Genomic DNA, 16,674 nt, shown 5'->3' with positions numbered 1-16,674 from the left:
CATGGTCCTGAATAAGAAATCGGGAGCTCTTCCCCGGGTGAAAATTAAGGTCTCAGTGAGACTGTAAAATGAGCATGATCAACGGTCTCATTTCAGTCTCATTACGTTTTCAGTCTCATTTCATTCTCAATATTTTATTTCTTTGATGATTGTTGAACTTTGGCTGAACGAGACTGACCGAGTGGTCTCTTTTTCAATATTTTATGAGATTTTTGAGACCGACCGAGTGGTCTTCCTTGGATTATTTTTCGTAGGACTTTAGGAGACTGACCGAGAAGTCTCGTTTTGAATATTTTACGAGAATGTAAGAGACCGACCGAGTGGTCTTTCTTGGATTATTTTCCGTTGGACTTTGGGAGACTGACCGAGTGGTCTCGTTTTGAATATTTTACGAGAATGTAAGAGACCGACCGAGTGGTCTTTCTTGGATTATTTTCCGTTGGACTTTGGGAGACTGATCGAGTGGTCTTGTTTTGAATATTTTACGAGAATGTAAGAGACCGACCGAGTGGTCTTTCTTGGATTATTTTTCGTTGGACTTTAGGAGACTGACCGAGAAGTCTCGTTTTTGAACATTTTACGCGAATGTAAGAGACCAAACGAGTGGTCTTTCTTGGATTATTTTTCGTAGGATTTTAAGAGACTGACCGAGAAGTCTCGTTTTGAATATTTTACGAGAATGTAAGAGACCGACCGAGTGGTCTTTCTTGGATTATTTTCCGTTGGACTTTGGGAGACTGACCGAGTGGTCTCGTTTTGAATATTTTACGAGAATGTAAGAGACCGACCGAGTGGTCTTTCTTGGATTATTTTTCGTTGGACTTTGGGAGACTGACCGAGAAGTCTCGTTTTGAATATTTTACGAGAATGTAAGAGACCGACCGAGTGGTCTTTCTTGGATTATTTTCCGTTGGACTTTGGGAGACTGACCGAGTGGTCTTGTTTTGAATATTTTACGAGAATGTAAGAGACCGACCGAAAGGTCTTTCTTGGATTATTTTTCGTTGGACTTTGGGAGACTGACCGAGTGGTCTCGTTTTGAATATTTTACGAGAATGTAAGAGACCGACCGAGTGGTCTTTCCTGGATTATTTTTCGTAGGACTTTAGGAGACTGACCGAGAAGTCTCGTTTTGAATATTTTACGAGAATGTAAGAGACCGACCGAGTGGTTTTTCTTGGATTATTTTCCGTTGGACTTTGGGAGACTGACCGAGTGGTCTCGTTTTGAACATTTTACGAGAATGTAAGAGACCGACCGAGTGGTCTTTCTTGGATTATTTTCCGTTGGACTTTAGGAGACTGACCGAGAAGTCTCGTTTTTGAACATTTTACGCGAATGTAAGAGACCAAACGAGTGGTCTTTCTTGGATTATTTTTCGTAGGACTTTAGGAGACTGACCAAGAAGTCTCGTTTATGAACATTTTACGAGAATGTAAGAGACCGACCGAGTGGTCTTTCTTGGATTATTTTCCGTTGGACTTTGGGAGACTGACCGAGTGGTATCGTTTTGAATATTTTACGAGAATGTAAGAGACCGACCGAGTGGTCTTTCTTGGATTATTTTTCGTTGGACTTTGGGAGACTGACCGAGAAGTCTCGTTTTGAATATTTTACGAGAATGTAAGAGACCGACCGAGTGGTCTTTCTTGGATTATTTTCCGTTGGACTTTGGGAGACTGACCGAGTGGTCTCGTTTTGAATATTTTACGAGAATGTAAGAGACCGACCGAGTGGTCTTTCTTGGATTATTTTTCGTTGGACTTTGGGAGACTGACCGAGAAGTCTCGTTTTGAATATTTTACGAGAATGTAAGAGACCGACCGAGTGGTCTTTCTTGGATTATTTTCCGTTGGACTTTGGGAGACTGACCGAGTGGTCTTGTTTTGAATATTTTACGAGAATGTAAGAGACCGACCGAGTGGTCTTTCTTGGATTATTTTTCGTTGGACTTTGGGAGACTGACCGAGTGGTCTCGTTTTGAATATTTTACGAGAATGTAAGAGACCGACCGAGTGGTCTTTCCTGGATTATTTTTCGTAGGACTTTAGGAGACTGACCAAGAAGTCTCGTTTATGAACATTTTACGAGAATGTAAGAGACCGAACGAGTGGTCTTTCTTGGATTATTTTTCGTTGGACTTTGATAGACTGACCGAGAAGTCGCGTTTTGAATATTTTACGCGAATGTAAGAGACCAAACGAGTGGTCTTCTTGGATTATTTTTCGTAGGACTTTAGGAGACTGACCGAGAAGTCTCGTTTTGAATATTTTACGAGAGTGTAAGAGACCGACCGAGTGGTCTTTCTTGGATTATTTTTCGTTGGACTTTGATAGACTGACCGAGAAGTCGCGATTTGAATATTTTACGAGAATGTAAGAGAGCGACCGAGTGGTCTTTCTTGGATTATTTTTCGTAGGACTTTAGAAGACTGACCGAGTGGTCTCGTTTTGAATATTTTACGAGAATGAAAGAGACCGACCGAGTGGTCTTTCTTGGATTATTTTTCGTAGGACTTTGGGAGACTGACTGAGTGGTCTCGTTTTGAATATTTTACGAGAATGTAAGAGACCGGTCTTTCTTGGATTATTTTTCGTAGGACTTTAGAAGACTGACCGAGTGGTCTCGTTTTGAATATTTTACGAGAATGAAAGGGACCGACCGAGTGGTCTTTCTTGGATTATTTTTCGTAGGACTTTAGGAGACTGACCAAGAAGTCTCGTTTATGAACATTTTACGAGAATGTAAGAGACCGACCGAGTGGTCTTTCTTGGATTATTTTCGTTGGACTTTGGGAGACTGACCGAGTGGTCTCGTTTTGAATATTTTACGAGAATGTAAGAGACCGACCGAGTGGTCTTTCTTGGATTATTTTCCGTTGGACTTTAGGAGACTGACCGAGAAGTCTCGTTTTTGAACATTTTACGCGAATGAAAGAGACCGACCGAGTGGTCTTTCTTGGATTATTTTTCGTTGGAATTTGGGAGACTGACCGAGTAGTCTCACTTCAAGAAAATATTTTTTTGAAATACAGAGACCAAATCAGCGGTCTCATTTTTTTGAAATAGAAAACAACTGAGCGGTCTTTTTTTTCAATATTTGACATACTTTGACTCTGACCGACTGCAGAGACCTATGAGAGTTCTTTTTTGAACTTAACTTTTAATTATAAACGCAATTTTGTTTCTATCAAGTTTTGCTGCTGTGTTTGCATCGAGTTCTGTGAACAAGTAGCAATTTCGACGGCGTATTTATTTTGATCAGCTGGTATTGGTTTCGTAACTATTTTCTAAAAAAACTTTATTACTCACATCATTACTGTATCATTAGTCTCACAAATAATTTAAATAATTAGGTAAAATAAAAGTTTAGTTCTAAAGAGAACTCTCAAAGGTCTCTACAGTGGATCAGAGTCAAAGTATGTCAAAAATTGAAACAGTTGGCCTCTGAATTTAAAAAAAATATGTTCTTAAAATGAGACCACTCAGTTGGTCTCTGCATTTCGAAAAAATATGTTCTTGAAATGAGACCACTCGGTCAGTCTCATAAAGTCCAACAAAAAAAAATCCAAGAAAGACCATTCGATCGTTCGATTACATTCTCATAAAATATTCAAAAACGAGACTACTCCGCCAGTCTCATAAAATCCAATGAAAAATAATCCGAAAAGACTACTCGTTCGGTCTCTTACATTCTCGTAAAATATTCAAAAACGAGACTACTCGGCCGGTCTCATAAAGTCCAATGAAAAATAATCCGAAAAGACTACTCGTTCGGTCTCTTATATTCTCGTAAATGTTCAAAAACGAGACTTCTCGGTCAGTCTCCCAAAGTCCAACGAAAAATAATCCAAGAAAGACCACTCGGTCGGTCTCTTACATTCTCGTAAAATATTCAAAACGAGACTTCTCGGTCAGTCTCCTAAAGTCCTACGAAAAATAATCCAGGAAAGACCACTCGGTCGCTCTCTTACATTCTCGTAAACTATTCAAAACAAGACTACTCCGCCAGTCTCATAAAGTCCAATGAAAAATAATCCGAAAACACTACTCGTTCGGTCTCTTATATTCTCGTAAATGTTCAAAAACGAGACCACTCGGTCAGTCTCCCAAAGTCCAACGAAAAATAATCCAGGAAAGACCACTCGGTCGCTCTCTTACATTCTCGTAAAATATTCAAAACAAGACCACTCGGTCAGTCTCCCAAAGTCCAACGGAAAATAATCCAAGAAAGACCACTCGGTCGGTCTCTTACATTCTCGTAAAATATTCAAAACGAGACTTCTCGGTCAGTCTCCCAAAGTCCAACGAAAAATAATCCAAGAAAGACCACTCGGTCGGTCTCTTACATTCTCGTAAAATATTCAAAACGAGACCACTCGGTCAGTCTCCCAAAGTCCAACGAAAAATAATCCAAGAAAGACCACTCGGTCGGTCTCTTACATTCTCGTAAAATATTCAAAACGAGACTTCTCGGTCAGTCTCCCAAAGTCCAACCAAAAATAATCCAGGAAAGACCACTCGGTCGGTCTCTTTCATTCTCGTAAAATATTCAAAACGAGACCACTCGGTCAGTCTCCTAAAGTCCTACGAAAAATAATCCAGGAAAGACCACTCGGTCGCTCTCTTACATTCTCGTAAACTATTCAAAACAAGACTACTCCGCCAGTCTCATAAAGTCCAATGAAAAATAATCCGAAAACACTACTCGTTCGGTCTCTTATATTCTCGTAAATGTTCAAAAACGAGACCACTCGGTCAGTCTCCCAAAGTCCAACGAAAAATAATCCAGGAAAGACCACTCGGTCGCTCTCTTACATTCTCGTAAAACATTCAAAACGAGACTTCTCGGTCAGTCTCCTAAAGTCCTACGAAAAATAATCCAAGGAAGACCACTCGGTCGGTCTCAAAGTTTTTGTAACAACGGTTCGAAATAAGACCTATACGAAGATATATCCAATTTAGCGACACGCGTAAGGTGGCTGGCAGTCCAATGACAAAAGTTAAGCATCATTCGGCGCGGTTAGTACTTGGAGTGGTGACCGGAAAATACATTACGAAATAAAAAAAAGGTAAAAAAAATCAAATATCACTAAAATTTCTATCATTTCAGCGAATTATAAGAAAAAATAAAAAACTGTGTCATCTGTGAATGTGGGAAGAAACTACAGCCTGAAGACAATGAAATATCTCACAGATGGAAAATGGAAATGAGAGTTCTCAGATGGTCTCAGAAAATGTCGAAAAGAAACTGATAGTTCTCAGATGGCCTCAAAAGGATCTCGAAAAAAAATTAAAATGAGACTTCTCAAATAACCTCAAGAAATATCGAAAAGAAAGTAATAGTTCTCAGATAGTCTCAAAAGACGTCGAAAAGAAAGTGAGAGTTCTCAGATGGCCTCTAAAAGGATCTAGAAAAAACTGAAATGAGACTTCTCACAGTCTCAAAAATATTTTGAGTCTCAAACATAGTCAAATCTAAAAAAGAGACCACTCAGTCGGTCTCGTAAACTATTTTGAAAAGAGACCACTCAGTCGGTCTCGCAAATTATTAAAAAAGAGACCACTCGGTCGGTCTCGTAAAATACAGAAGAAGAGACTACTCGGACAGTCTCGTAAAATACAGAAGAAGAGACCACTCGGTCGGTCTCGTAAAATACAGAAGAAGAGACTACTCGGACAGTCTCGTAAAATACAGAAGAAGAGACCACTCGGTCAGTCTCGTAAAATACAGAAGAAGAGACCACTCGGTCGGTCTCGTAAAATAAAGAAGAAGTGACCACTCCGTCGGTCTCGTAAAATACAGAAGAAGAGACCACTCGGTCGGTCTCGTAAAATACAGGAGAAGAGACCACTCGGTCAGTCTCGTAAAATACAGAAGAAGAGACCACTCAGTCAGTCTCATACAGTCTATTAAAACATTTAAAACGAGACTTCTCATCGGTTTCGCAATCATCATCATCATCAATTCATCATTATATGAGAAGAAACCAGTCTCAAAGGTTCGAAAAGAGACGTCTCACCTCCATACAAAAAAAAACGGTCTCAAAAGGGGTCTCACATTCACTTTTTTTTTACCCGGGTCCTGCTGAACCAATTAGAATCAATGGCATAAACATTACGTTGGTCGAACGAGTCAAAAGCTTAGGAATGGTTATCTCGGAGGATTTGAAAATGGACGAACATGTGGATTATGTAATCAAAAAAGGATCAGCAGGCAGTTAACTCTACAAGGTCATCAACCGTGTACAAGTCAATAGTTGCACCACACTTCGAGTACTTCCCTTCAATATTATTCACATGCAGCCAAGGTGACATGGACAAAATGCAAAAGCAACAAAATAAAGCTATGAGGATGATCCTGCGATGCTCTGAATATACAAGTGTGCAATCAATGCTGCAACAATTAAATTGAATGAGCGTAAAACAGCGAATCTATTATATGACGATGACAAGAATCTTCAAACTAAAAAATGGTCTGCTGCCGAAACAAATATGCGAGTTGGCAACATTCGTAGGCGACACACAACGGTACTGGTTACGCAACGAACACGACTTCAGGATAATACAAACCAAGCGTCGACGAGCAACACAATGATGATCAAGGGTCTAAAGTGTTTTAATAGTTTACCAAGTGAGATAAAGAACGAACGGAATGTTTTCCGGTTCAAAAGTTTGATAATTGAGCATGTAAAGTCGGATATTGCAATATGAACGTGAGTTAAAGTTAAAGTAATGAATTATTTTTTTGTGAAATTTTAAATTGTTAAATGAAATTTTATAGCTAAGCTAATAAACGTCAATCTATCTATCTATCTATCTATGTACGAGCTGGTTGTGAGTTTCATCAGTTTTACATAGTCTATTTTATTTGCTATTATCAGATTTTCGTAAGATTGTTTAACAAATTTATTTGAAACATGCAACAATCAAATTGAATTTTCAATGACTTTCGTTCAGAAATGCTGCACCCTTATCGCCATTTATTAACTTCAAATTCAACGTAAATAGACAGTGGTTCTTAATGCATGTATAAACACACACACTCAAAAATGTATCGTATAATCTAACCTTTGAAAAGAGTTTTCCTAATGTCCAGAAACATTAACGGCCACTAATAATCATAATGGCCGTTACCTATATCCTTTTTCCATGGTGTACGGTGTACGTACACATCAAATCGATCAAAATCAAACACGATACATAATTTACATTTAAAATAAAGAAATAATTATTTTCCTATTTCACAATGGAAAATGGACAGGTCATTAGAATGGATATATGTATCCAATAATTACGTTAAAGTTTTTTTCTTTCATTTTATATGACCCCATTAGCGACACACAGCGTTTTATATTTACCATCGAAATTATTTATTGAAGAATGTTGAACCGAAAATTCTCGTTATTATTATCCTGCAATGTCCTCCAAAAAACAACATAGGCCCACCGATCGAATAAATTGATAACAACAACCATTATGTTCACTTGCGTGCAGTGTGAAAAGGTTACGTGTCAATGGAACCCTATATAAATGAACGTGGAAAATTGAATCAACCATCCAGTTCTGATTGAAACCTTACAACGAACGGTTCAAAGTCACCGACCAAAAAATGAGTATCGCCGACGTTATCAACAAAATTAAAGCGCGAATGGAAGCGGTTGATCCGAGCGGTCCAAGAAAAGTGTTGGCCGTATTCCAATTGAATATTAAGGACGGAGACAATACGCAAAATTGGATTATGGATCTGAAAAATTTGTGCGTCACCGAAGGTGTAGCCGAATCACCGGACATAACAGTCGAATTGGATGCCGACACATTCATTCAATTGGGCGAAAAACAAATCACTCTGGCTGAGGCCGAAGCTGATGGGAAAGCTAGTGTGTCTGGTGATAGATCGATTTTGGCAGCGTTGACCGAAGCGATGAAATGAGAGAGCACTTGGAACATTAGTGCCGGATGTTACAGGCACAAGATGTTCTTTTGTGTTGATTTTGTTTTTGTTTCGTGACTTAGACCGATTGGCTAGATAACATTTTGTTTAAATGGTGGATTAATTCAATAAAGTGTGAAATGATTTGTTGTCAATCAACGATTGTGTTTGATGATGTTATTCGAAGACACCGATTAGCGAGTGAGGGAAGGTCATTAAGAAAAGATGAGATCCACCAGAGTCTCCAAATTAATTATTCTTTGAAGAGATGTTTAACAAGTTGCATTCAAATCTTTATAAATAAGCGAGGGGAAGAGTGATAAATAAGTTCGAGTAGAGTGTCAGTAACCAGTGAGCCCATTTTCTCAGAGACTTTTGACTTACCTAATTTCAATTAGTTTCACCAGATGGACGAACGAAATATTCACAAAATGCGAGTGATGATCGAAAGAAAAACTCCAATTTTATTCGGACGGGTTATGCCAAAGAAAGAGAAAATGGTTGTTAAACAATGCTAGTGGAACTTGAGCCACTTCGTAATATTGAGTAAGCTTTGACGGGTTGAAAGCCGAGCTCTTCTTTGGGAATTCCATGCTCGCTCAATTTCTCTTCAAAAGCTATGAGCATGTCGTCGTGTGCCTTGCAAACTTTTGCTAATTCATATCGCAGCCCTTGGATTTTATCGTTCTTGCTTTTAAGCAGCTTTTCCATTTTAACACTTAAATCATGCGGTTCCATGCCAGCAGCCGACAATACTTCGCCCAAAACAAGTTCTCGTTTTTCCGCCTCCTTTTCGGCAATGTTCAATTTCCTTTCCAGCAACACATTCTTCAGCGTCACTTTCTGTTGCAGTTCCATAATGGCCTCTTCAAACTTTTCCTTCAGTTCATCACGTTCTTCGGTCAACTTTTCGCATCGCATACGCAAAGCTTCCGTTTCCCATTTCAAATCGTTTAATTGTTTCGATGCCGATGAATATCGTGTTTTGGTGCGACTTAATGCCGCCCGATCGCGGTTAAAATTTTCCAACTTTTTCCGCAAATCAACCAGTTCGATTTCAGCCGCTTTCATTGGTTCAGTGAGCATTTTGTTTTTGATTTTCAATTGGGCCATTAAGTTCTCATTTTGTTCGGACTGTTGTCGTAATTGTTCCATCTGTTCTTTCAGCGAACTAATCAACACCAAATTGTTGAGGGTTATGTCGTTGTAATAGTTTCGCATCTCTTCGAAAGCCTTTTTATGCGATTCGATCAAATTCGAGATGTGCGCACTTTTGCGCTCCTCCACTTCAAATATTTCCATGCGGTATTTTATCTCAGCCTCTTCGATGTAGCCCTGTAGTTTATTTTCGTGTAGCTGGGACATTGCATCTGCTTCCAATGCGGACCGCACTCGTTCTTGGCTAGCTTGTAAGGAAAAGTGGTGGATCAAGATTAAAATGGAAACAAAATTGTCAGTAAGGTAGAAGGGGTGACCAGTAAACTTTAGTCCCTTTCATTCAGTTTAGTAGTTAGTGTGTGGATGGTAACTGTCGCAGTTGAATATAAATTGAGAGAATAGCAAACGAATTTCTCTCTGACAAATAATGTTTTACATCTAAGCGGTAGTGGGTGCACCAGTCTCCGGACATGTACCAGTAGTCGGACATCTATTATTTCATTGATAAACCTTTTTATGAATTAAAGAACAATTTGTGTCTGACTACTGGCATATGTCAGGAGACTGGTGCCCCCGCCGTATTTACCTCAAAAGTTTGCTAATTTTCATTTTCAGTTCCTGTTTTTCCAATTCGGTTGTCTCTTCTTTCTCCCGAAGTAGCCGCTTCAGAGCTCGTTTGTCATTGTACAATTCCAGCTCCTGTGCAAAATGATCTTCCTGCGACAATTTCAATTGTGTCATCGTTTCGGCCCGTATTTCACCCAGTCTCGTGTGATTTTCATATTGCAAATGCTTCATTTGCTGAAGATTATTTTTTATTTCCACTTCGGCATTCTCCTGTGCCACGGCCACTTCACGTTCCTTTGATCGAATCAATAGTTTGGCATCCTCTGCAATCGATTGGTTTGTGAAAGAAATTCACCGAATTGTATATTCCACATTGAAATTTCGTCGAGAATTACATACCTAATTGATTTCTTGTTATTTCCCAAAATGTGCGCAATTTATCGCGTTCGATTTGAAAGAAATTCCTTTCTTCCCGTTCACGTTCCATTTCATTTCGTAGATTGTGTGCGAATTTTTCCAGTTGCTCTCTTGACATGGCTGATGTGTCGACGCCATCGATAACAGCTGAATTTTCATTTTTCGCGTGCAGAAAAAGAAGTCTTTTTTAGATTAATGCTGGTATCATTTCGCTACTTACACCCGAATTTATTAATAAATTATTCATAACGGAGAGTTTTAGATCTGTGCGCTATATATGCAAAAGGATGTTTTACGACACCCATAGCCGAAAAAGAAGTGCCCGTAAAGAAAAGTGATAATTTTATTAAAATGATATGCAAGTCTCACTTTCACAAATTTACTCATTTGCATTTTACGAACGAAAAAAAAAAGTTTTAGAAATGTATTTTTGCACTAAAACTGCAACGCTCAGCGTATACCGATCTATCTATCTATCTGTTTATATATACTCCATACGAAAATGTCTCTATGTTGTGTACCAGTACTCTCTATACTCAACGCGAATAAAGTCAACGGATGGTTTGGCAAAACCATTATCGTACACCACCAACAACAAAACAGTGAAAAAAACAACGTTGAAAATTAATGTAATTTGGATTTAAATTTAAATTTAATATACTTTCGGTTGCGATGTTTTTCGGTGCATGAGAAAAAAATTAGTTTTTTGTGTGGAACATAATACATTAATAAAGGTGTAGAGCTAATTTTACTCATGTGCACTCTTTTTTTGGATTTTCGTTGTTTAGAAGTTTTCAATTCAGTTAACCCAATAATTCGATTCGATAATCCTTCGATATTTTTGACAATATTTCATTTTGTACAAGAATCGTCTCATGTTTTGATGGAGAGATTAAGCGTAATGGTTTAAGCTTCTACTAGAATTGGTAAAATTTGTTGTTGTTGTACTTACCATTTCCCTTTTTCTTCTTCGGTCCCTGAAAAGAAAAATTAAATAGAAATTTAGTTTGATAACCTCTCATCTATCGCATCGTTTGCTTAAAGCATCGCTCATCTCTAATATCAAATCTTGTACTACTGTTTTACTGTACATTGTCGTTTCTCTCATCGTTAATGTTCACTTTTACATTCAATTTTACTTCAGTTGGTTTACACAAGGTTCCTTCAGAACCTTAGGTTTACATTTCGATACTTAAAGAACACTTCTTTTAAAAAGAGTTATGATGGAGAGAAAGAAACATCGTGAAAAAAGTGTGTGAAAATTCTCGCATTCTACGACTTCGCTTTTTCATTTTATCAGTTTAAGAGGCATTGATGCTATTCTGAAAAGCATCTATTTAGGCGTTTATTAAATGATGCATTTTAGTTTACTTTTGATGATATCTTTCCACCAGAATTCATTTTCCAAAGAAAATTGATTTGATTGTAGCAATCTGACCAGCTCTGAGAAAACTGAGCAATTTATGAAAATTTCGTTAAACTGATCTGATCACGTTTCTTAGAGCTGCTGGAACGATTACAACCAACGCACTGCAAGCACTAGTGGTACTCTAAATACTGAAACTGAAGAGTGTATGCAATAGTAAGAAACTGTGAAAACATTAGCATGTAAAATAGAGTACTTTCTGCAGCTGACCACTGTAATCACTGATGCTTGAAGTGCGTTGCTACAACCAAAACTAATTTTTATTTAAAGCTTAACACATTCGTGGTCGTTACTGCGGTCGTACATTTTTCGAAAAGGAGACGAAAAAGTTATCCACAAAAATGAAATACGAGAGACGCAAATGAAGGCTACAATTTTAGCTAAGTACTCTTAAGTCAGCTGTTTTGCACCGTTGTAATTTGGCTGTATGGGATTCGCCATTGTCGACGTCATTGAAATTTAGACAAAAATTTAGCTCTTTTTCATATGGTGCACTCATATATAAACAAAACTGCTCATACCACGCGTGTGGCTGTGTGGTAAAACCGTGTAAAGACGAATGAGTAGTTTTGTGAACCAGCTGAAAAATAGTTGAAGCAAATCATGTCTAAGTTTCACTGACGTTTACTCTAAGGATTTTATTGGTTCAAGATCTTTGGAAAGTTTTTTAACTTTGCGAATGGGAAACGGACCATTAGATTAATATATGAGTTAATATACGAAATCGGTTTTGACTAGGGCATTATGTAAATTTGAATTACCGAATTTACTGATTAAATTATCAAATTAAATGAGAAAATTTCAAAAAAGTAAGTTTGGTAAGTTTGTCAGTAAGTCAGGTATATTCGGTAATTCAAATGGCCAATAATAGCTAGGTTCTGGATTTGACTATCAATAATAGGCCTATATGAGTCAAGATTCAGATTGAAGATTGAAATTGTATTTTCTTAATTTTCACCGCATGCACGGGAGTGAGATAGGTCATCGCATGTACGGGAGTGAGAGAGGTCATCGTATGTACGGGAGTGAGAGAGGTCATCGCATGTGCGGGATTGAGAGAGGTATGAGAAAAAATCGATAAATCCGAATTACATGTGGAAATAATACGCGAGTCGTGTCAATGAGAATTTTCTTGTAAATAAAGCAAGGAAAAGCAAGAATCTAGCGTAGCTGGAAATCAAGTTTTAGTCTCGATATAAAGAAGAAACAGGAGCGAACTCGGCGAGTATTAATTATCATACAAATTTCAGTATTTACGTACCATAGTTATGAAAAGTCCGAAATGTATTCAACACCGAATGTCACTACACTAATGCAACGCCAAATTTGTAAAAACAAACGTATCTCATTGAAGACCGAACCAAATTTTCTTCGTAACGTATAAATAAAGTACGTTGTCAGTGGTAACACAAACTCTGGTATTTAAATAAAAACAAGTCAACCAATCTCTCCCTTTTTATTTTTCACGCAAATAACATGAAATAATACCCTTCGAATCCGGTTGCTATGTTCGACATGTTGGTTACACAGTCATGCATCCATTCGTTGCATTATATTATTATCTATGGTATATTACTATCGAAAAGTTTAAAAACAAAAGGATGTTTTCAATTCATAAACCTACCGTACGTCTATGAATGAATTAAAAAACCATTGTACGAACGTTATGTATGTATATCAGTGGGCACAAAAAGCTCAATACTTAACTAGGTTAATGTTTCTTTGATAATAGCGAGAGTGATTTTTAACAACAACATTTTCCAGTGTGTTTCAATTCCATTTAAAAAAACATTTTGAACGGAAATATGAAAATAAATTGGGCAATAAATTCTGGTCTCATGTACTGTAAATTCTAATTGTTTAAGTAATCATTTAATCATTCTAAATGATTTAGTGATCTTTAACTACATCAGAAATTATTTAGAAACCAGACCGTTGTTGTTCTTTCTTTAAAGAAAAAAAAACGGATGTAACTGGTAAATCAACGTACTTCAAGCAACAGTCTCGGAAACTTGTTATAGCGTATTTTAGGTAATTTCACAAGGTTTACACCAGATGGCTCTGTTAGCACAATTGATTCTGAGTTAGTAGACCTCTGTTAATTGAGTAAAAGGTTGCAGAATAATTTAGACGCATCCACTGTGTTATTAGTATATTACTTCCGAGGTTCCAAGTTGTGTATTTGATAAGTGGGGTGTTACTGCCCGACCCGAAGGGGAGGGCTGTATTCCCCACTTGTCAAATAACAACTTGGAACCTCGTAAGTATAATGCTTTACGTGATTAGGCAATATAAATGAAAATGAAACATGCCGTAACACGTAAATTAATTTATTTTCGTGTGTGCTGTGGATGTACCATATTTTCTTCACTCATAATGTCTTGACAAAATGGAACTTTGTTGATGACGATTCGGGGGACAAAATACTAATTTTGTTATAACAATTAATCAGTCAAAGAACCCTTAAAGGGTAAATGTGACGCAAGTCCTTTATCTCACTTACAAAATAAATCGGTTTTCGTCCGTTTAAATTCTTTCAGTACATTTTTTAACCATTTTCCTATCAATCAATAGGTTCCTCAACATCTGCCACTTGTGACGCAAAATTTTTGTAAAATTTTCTTTCACTGGGTCAATTTTTTGCTGATAAAACTTTTGCGTACGGCTCACAATGCGTCACCCTCAGCGATATCAGTTATTTTGTAAGTAAGATAAAAAAAACTTGCGTCATATTTACCCTGGGTTTTTTGACTGATATCACAACTTTTGTAAATATGTCATTTCGACAACATCAAAAAACCTGATGGAAATTAAACAAATCTGGAGAAATCAGTCTGAATCTCAAAATTAGAAATCAATCTTAGAACACCTCACTTATTTCGAAAATAACCCAAATCCATCGAAAAATCCGATGGAAGTGAAGAAGTACCAGAGGAATAATCAGTTGTCATCCCAAAATTTTGGAACCAACCTTGGAACACCTTACTCATGTCGAAAATATCCCAAATCCATCAAGAGTTAAGAAGTGCCAGAGGAATCATCTGTCATTCCAAAATTTAGGAACCAACCTAGTGGTAGTTCATACTTAATGATTCCAGGAATTTCCAACGCACACCTTTCACAACATTACCATCCATTTCAGAAAAATCTATAGAAACGTTTAGAAGTTGCTGGATCCACTTTTCCATAGGAACTAACTAAGTAACTAACTAACTAACGTAGGCGATTTGCATTATCAGAAAATTGGAAATTTTGCTAATTTTCATAAAAACATCAATATCTCGGCCAATTTTGAAGCTGCAGTAACGTGATAGCTCGTTGAACTCGTATGGATTCCTAGATTCCAGATATCCTAGTTGTTAGGAGCCATTGGAGCCAAGGGAGAGAAGTCAAAAAGTTGCTGTTAATATGCTTCGCCATCCCAAAAAAAAAACTTTTTTGGTAGTGGACTCATCAAATTGTCTCTTTTTCAAAAATGTGTGTTTTTGTGAATGTAAAGGCAGGGTAAATTGAAATGATCGATTATTAATATTTTTAGCGAATTGTGATTTGAAAACGAGTATAGATCTAAATAATAAGTTATCGGTCGATTTGCATAACATTCACAATGTTTCTTCGGTGTATTGAGCTTGCGCGCGCACGTTTATACTTCGAACTCGAGTTTATGCGTATGCATTGGAACTGTTTACAGATAAAAATCCTAACAAATGCACCATAAACAGTTCAAATGGGCGGTATGTAAGACTATACTGGCTTTCAAATCTGTATACACTCAGAATCGATCATTTCATTTTGCTTCCACTTTAAGTTTCGTGAAGCATATCGAAAAAATAGGAAACAACAAAAAAAAACATGTTTTTGTATTCGAAACCTAGGGACTCCAACGTAATGTCGGTAGCGTAGCTGTGCTGTCAGGGCATCAAAAATTTGAGTAATAAGAAAAGTTTTTATTTAAAGGTCTCCCGTGCCTGACAAGGCAAACTTTCGAATTTTAAGCGTATTTCAATGCTCTAGAGTCAAAATTAACTTATTGCCACTATATATCCGTTGAGGATTCCTGTGAAAATAGGGAGCAACACTTATAAATTTTGCGTGGTGTGCCTTTATTTTGCCTATATGTGCATTAAAAAGCTTAACTGTCCGTAATAATAAAGCGGCAGCGCTACTAATGTAAGAATTTCCTTAATGCTAATATGCAAAACAAATTTCAATTAATTAATTTCTTCCTCCATAATTTATAAAATTTTGTCTAGTTTAGCAATGGAAATTTAAACAATAATGTCAACATATTGCTCCGCTATTTTCATTATTATTAAATAACCGTAATTAAAAGAGGCAAAAACGTAATCGGCTTACCAGTTCTAATGGTATAGATATTGTAGGGAGAGAGTATAAGAGGTATAAGATACTTCACTATGGCACACACAACGGTTGCAGTGAGACACGATGTTCCCCAATTTCCCTCAAAAACCAACGAAATATATATTCTCAAGCCATTTTACGCGCTATAAGACCGAAAATATAACTGCGCTACCGAAATAAGTTTCCTACAATTGAAACCATTTAAAAAGTTATTAAAGAAGTTATAAATATTCAAATTAAGAACAATATGCTTGTAAACCGCAGCCTGCGATACCGCAGACAACCAGATACCGAATTTTCAAGTTTATAGGCGACACAAACGGGTTTTTCTCATATATGTTTTCAGCTCATCATACGACATCATCATCGTTCCGTCTTTCATCCATCCATACCATACATGTATATATAGCGAACTCGAATCGAAAAACCACCACTGCAAACGACGACGGTATATCAGAAAAAGTCGGAGGAGGATGGGGGGAACGGGACTATATGTTGCATGGAAATCAAGTTATTATGATGAGCTTTGATTATCATGAAGGATGACGATGATGAGATTTGTTTCAAGAGATGAGGAAGAATAAGTTTTTGATTTTATCCGTGTGGTAAATACATGTAAATTAAAATCAGTTTGTCGCTTTAATTGAAATATTTAATTACGAAAACCACATTAAAGCAGACACACAACTTCCCTATTTCGAATATAAATAGTAGAAATTATAAAGTATAGAGCCGGTACTATACAAATATGTATGATGGAAACTCCCGAAAACAATAAATGAATTTCAACAATACACTCAATGAGAACTTTC

At 37.2% G+C, this 16,674-nt stretch overlaps 2 protein-coding genes across 2 annotated transcripts; one reads left to right on the top strand and one right to left on the bottom strand.

Annotated features, from left to right (window-relative positions):
• Window positions 1–7,565: 7,565 nt before the first annotated feature.
• LOC119068824 (peroxisomal multifunctional enzyme A-like) lies at window positions 7,566–8,091 on the top strand. Its single transcript, XM_037172596.1, has one exon. The coding sequence runs from the start codon at window positions 7,612–7,614 to the stop codon at window positions 7,930–7,932; it is 321 nt and encodes a 106-aa protein (XP_037028491.1). The 5' UTR covers window positions 7,566–7,611; the 3' UTR covers window positions 7,933–8,091.
• Window positions 8,092–8,376: 285 nt separating this feature from the next.
• LOC119068823 (dynein regulatory complex subunit 4) lies at window positions 8,377–12,994 on the bottom strand. Its single transcript, XM_037172595.1, has 5 exons — window positions 12,762–12,994; window positions 11,027–11,051; window positions 10,057–10,221; window positions 9,677–9,980; window positions 8,377–9,334 (listed from the first exon to the last, which is right to left on the bottom strand). The coding sequence occupies exons 1-5, from the start codon at window positions 12,762–12,764 to the stop codon at window positions 8,437–8,439; spliced, it is 1,395 nt and encodes a 464-aa protein (XP_037028490.1). The 5' UTR covers window positions 12,765–12,994; the 3' UTR covers window positions 8,377–8,436.
• Window positions 12,995–16,674: the final 3,680 nt, after the last annotated feature.

This window comes from Bradysia coprophila (genome assembly GCF_014529535.1).
Source record: "Bradysia coprophila strain Holo2 chromosome X unlocalized genomic scaffold, BU_Bcop_v1 contig_20, whole genome shotgun sequence".
In the NCBI taxonomy this organism is placed as follows: Eukaryota; Metazoa; Arthropoda; class Insecta; order Diptera; family Sciaridae; genus Bradysia; species Bradysia coprophila.
This window is presented reverse-complemented; position numbering and strand designations above follow the sequence as displayed.

Excerpts from the sequence above, each read along its gene's own strand:
- LOC119068823 (XM_037172595.1), bottom strand. Across the intron at positions 9,981-10,056 it reads AATAACAAGAAATCAATTAG|AGGATGCCAAACTATTGATT; the intron begins GTATGTAATTCT and ends AATCGATTGCAG. Across the intron at positions 9,335-9,676 it reads AAAATTAGCAAACTTTTGAG|CCAAGAACGAGTGCGGTCCG; the intron begins GTAAATACGGCG and ends CTTACAAGCTAG.
- LOC119068824 (XM_037172596.1), top strand. The coding sequence starts at position 7,612 with ATGAGTATCGCCGACGTTATCAACAAAATTAAAGCGCGAATGGAAGCG.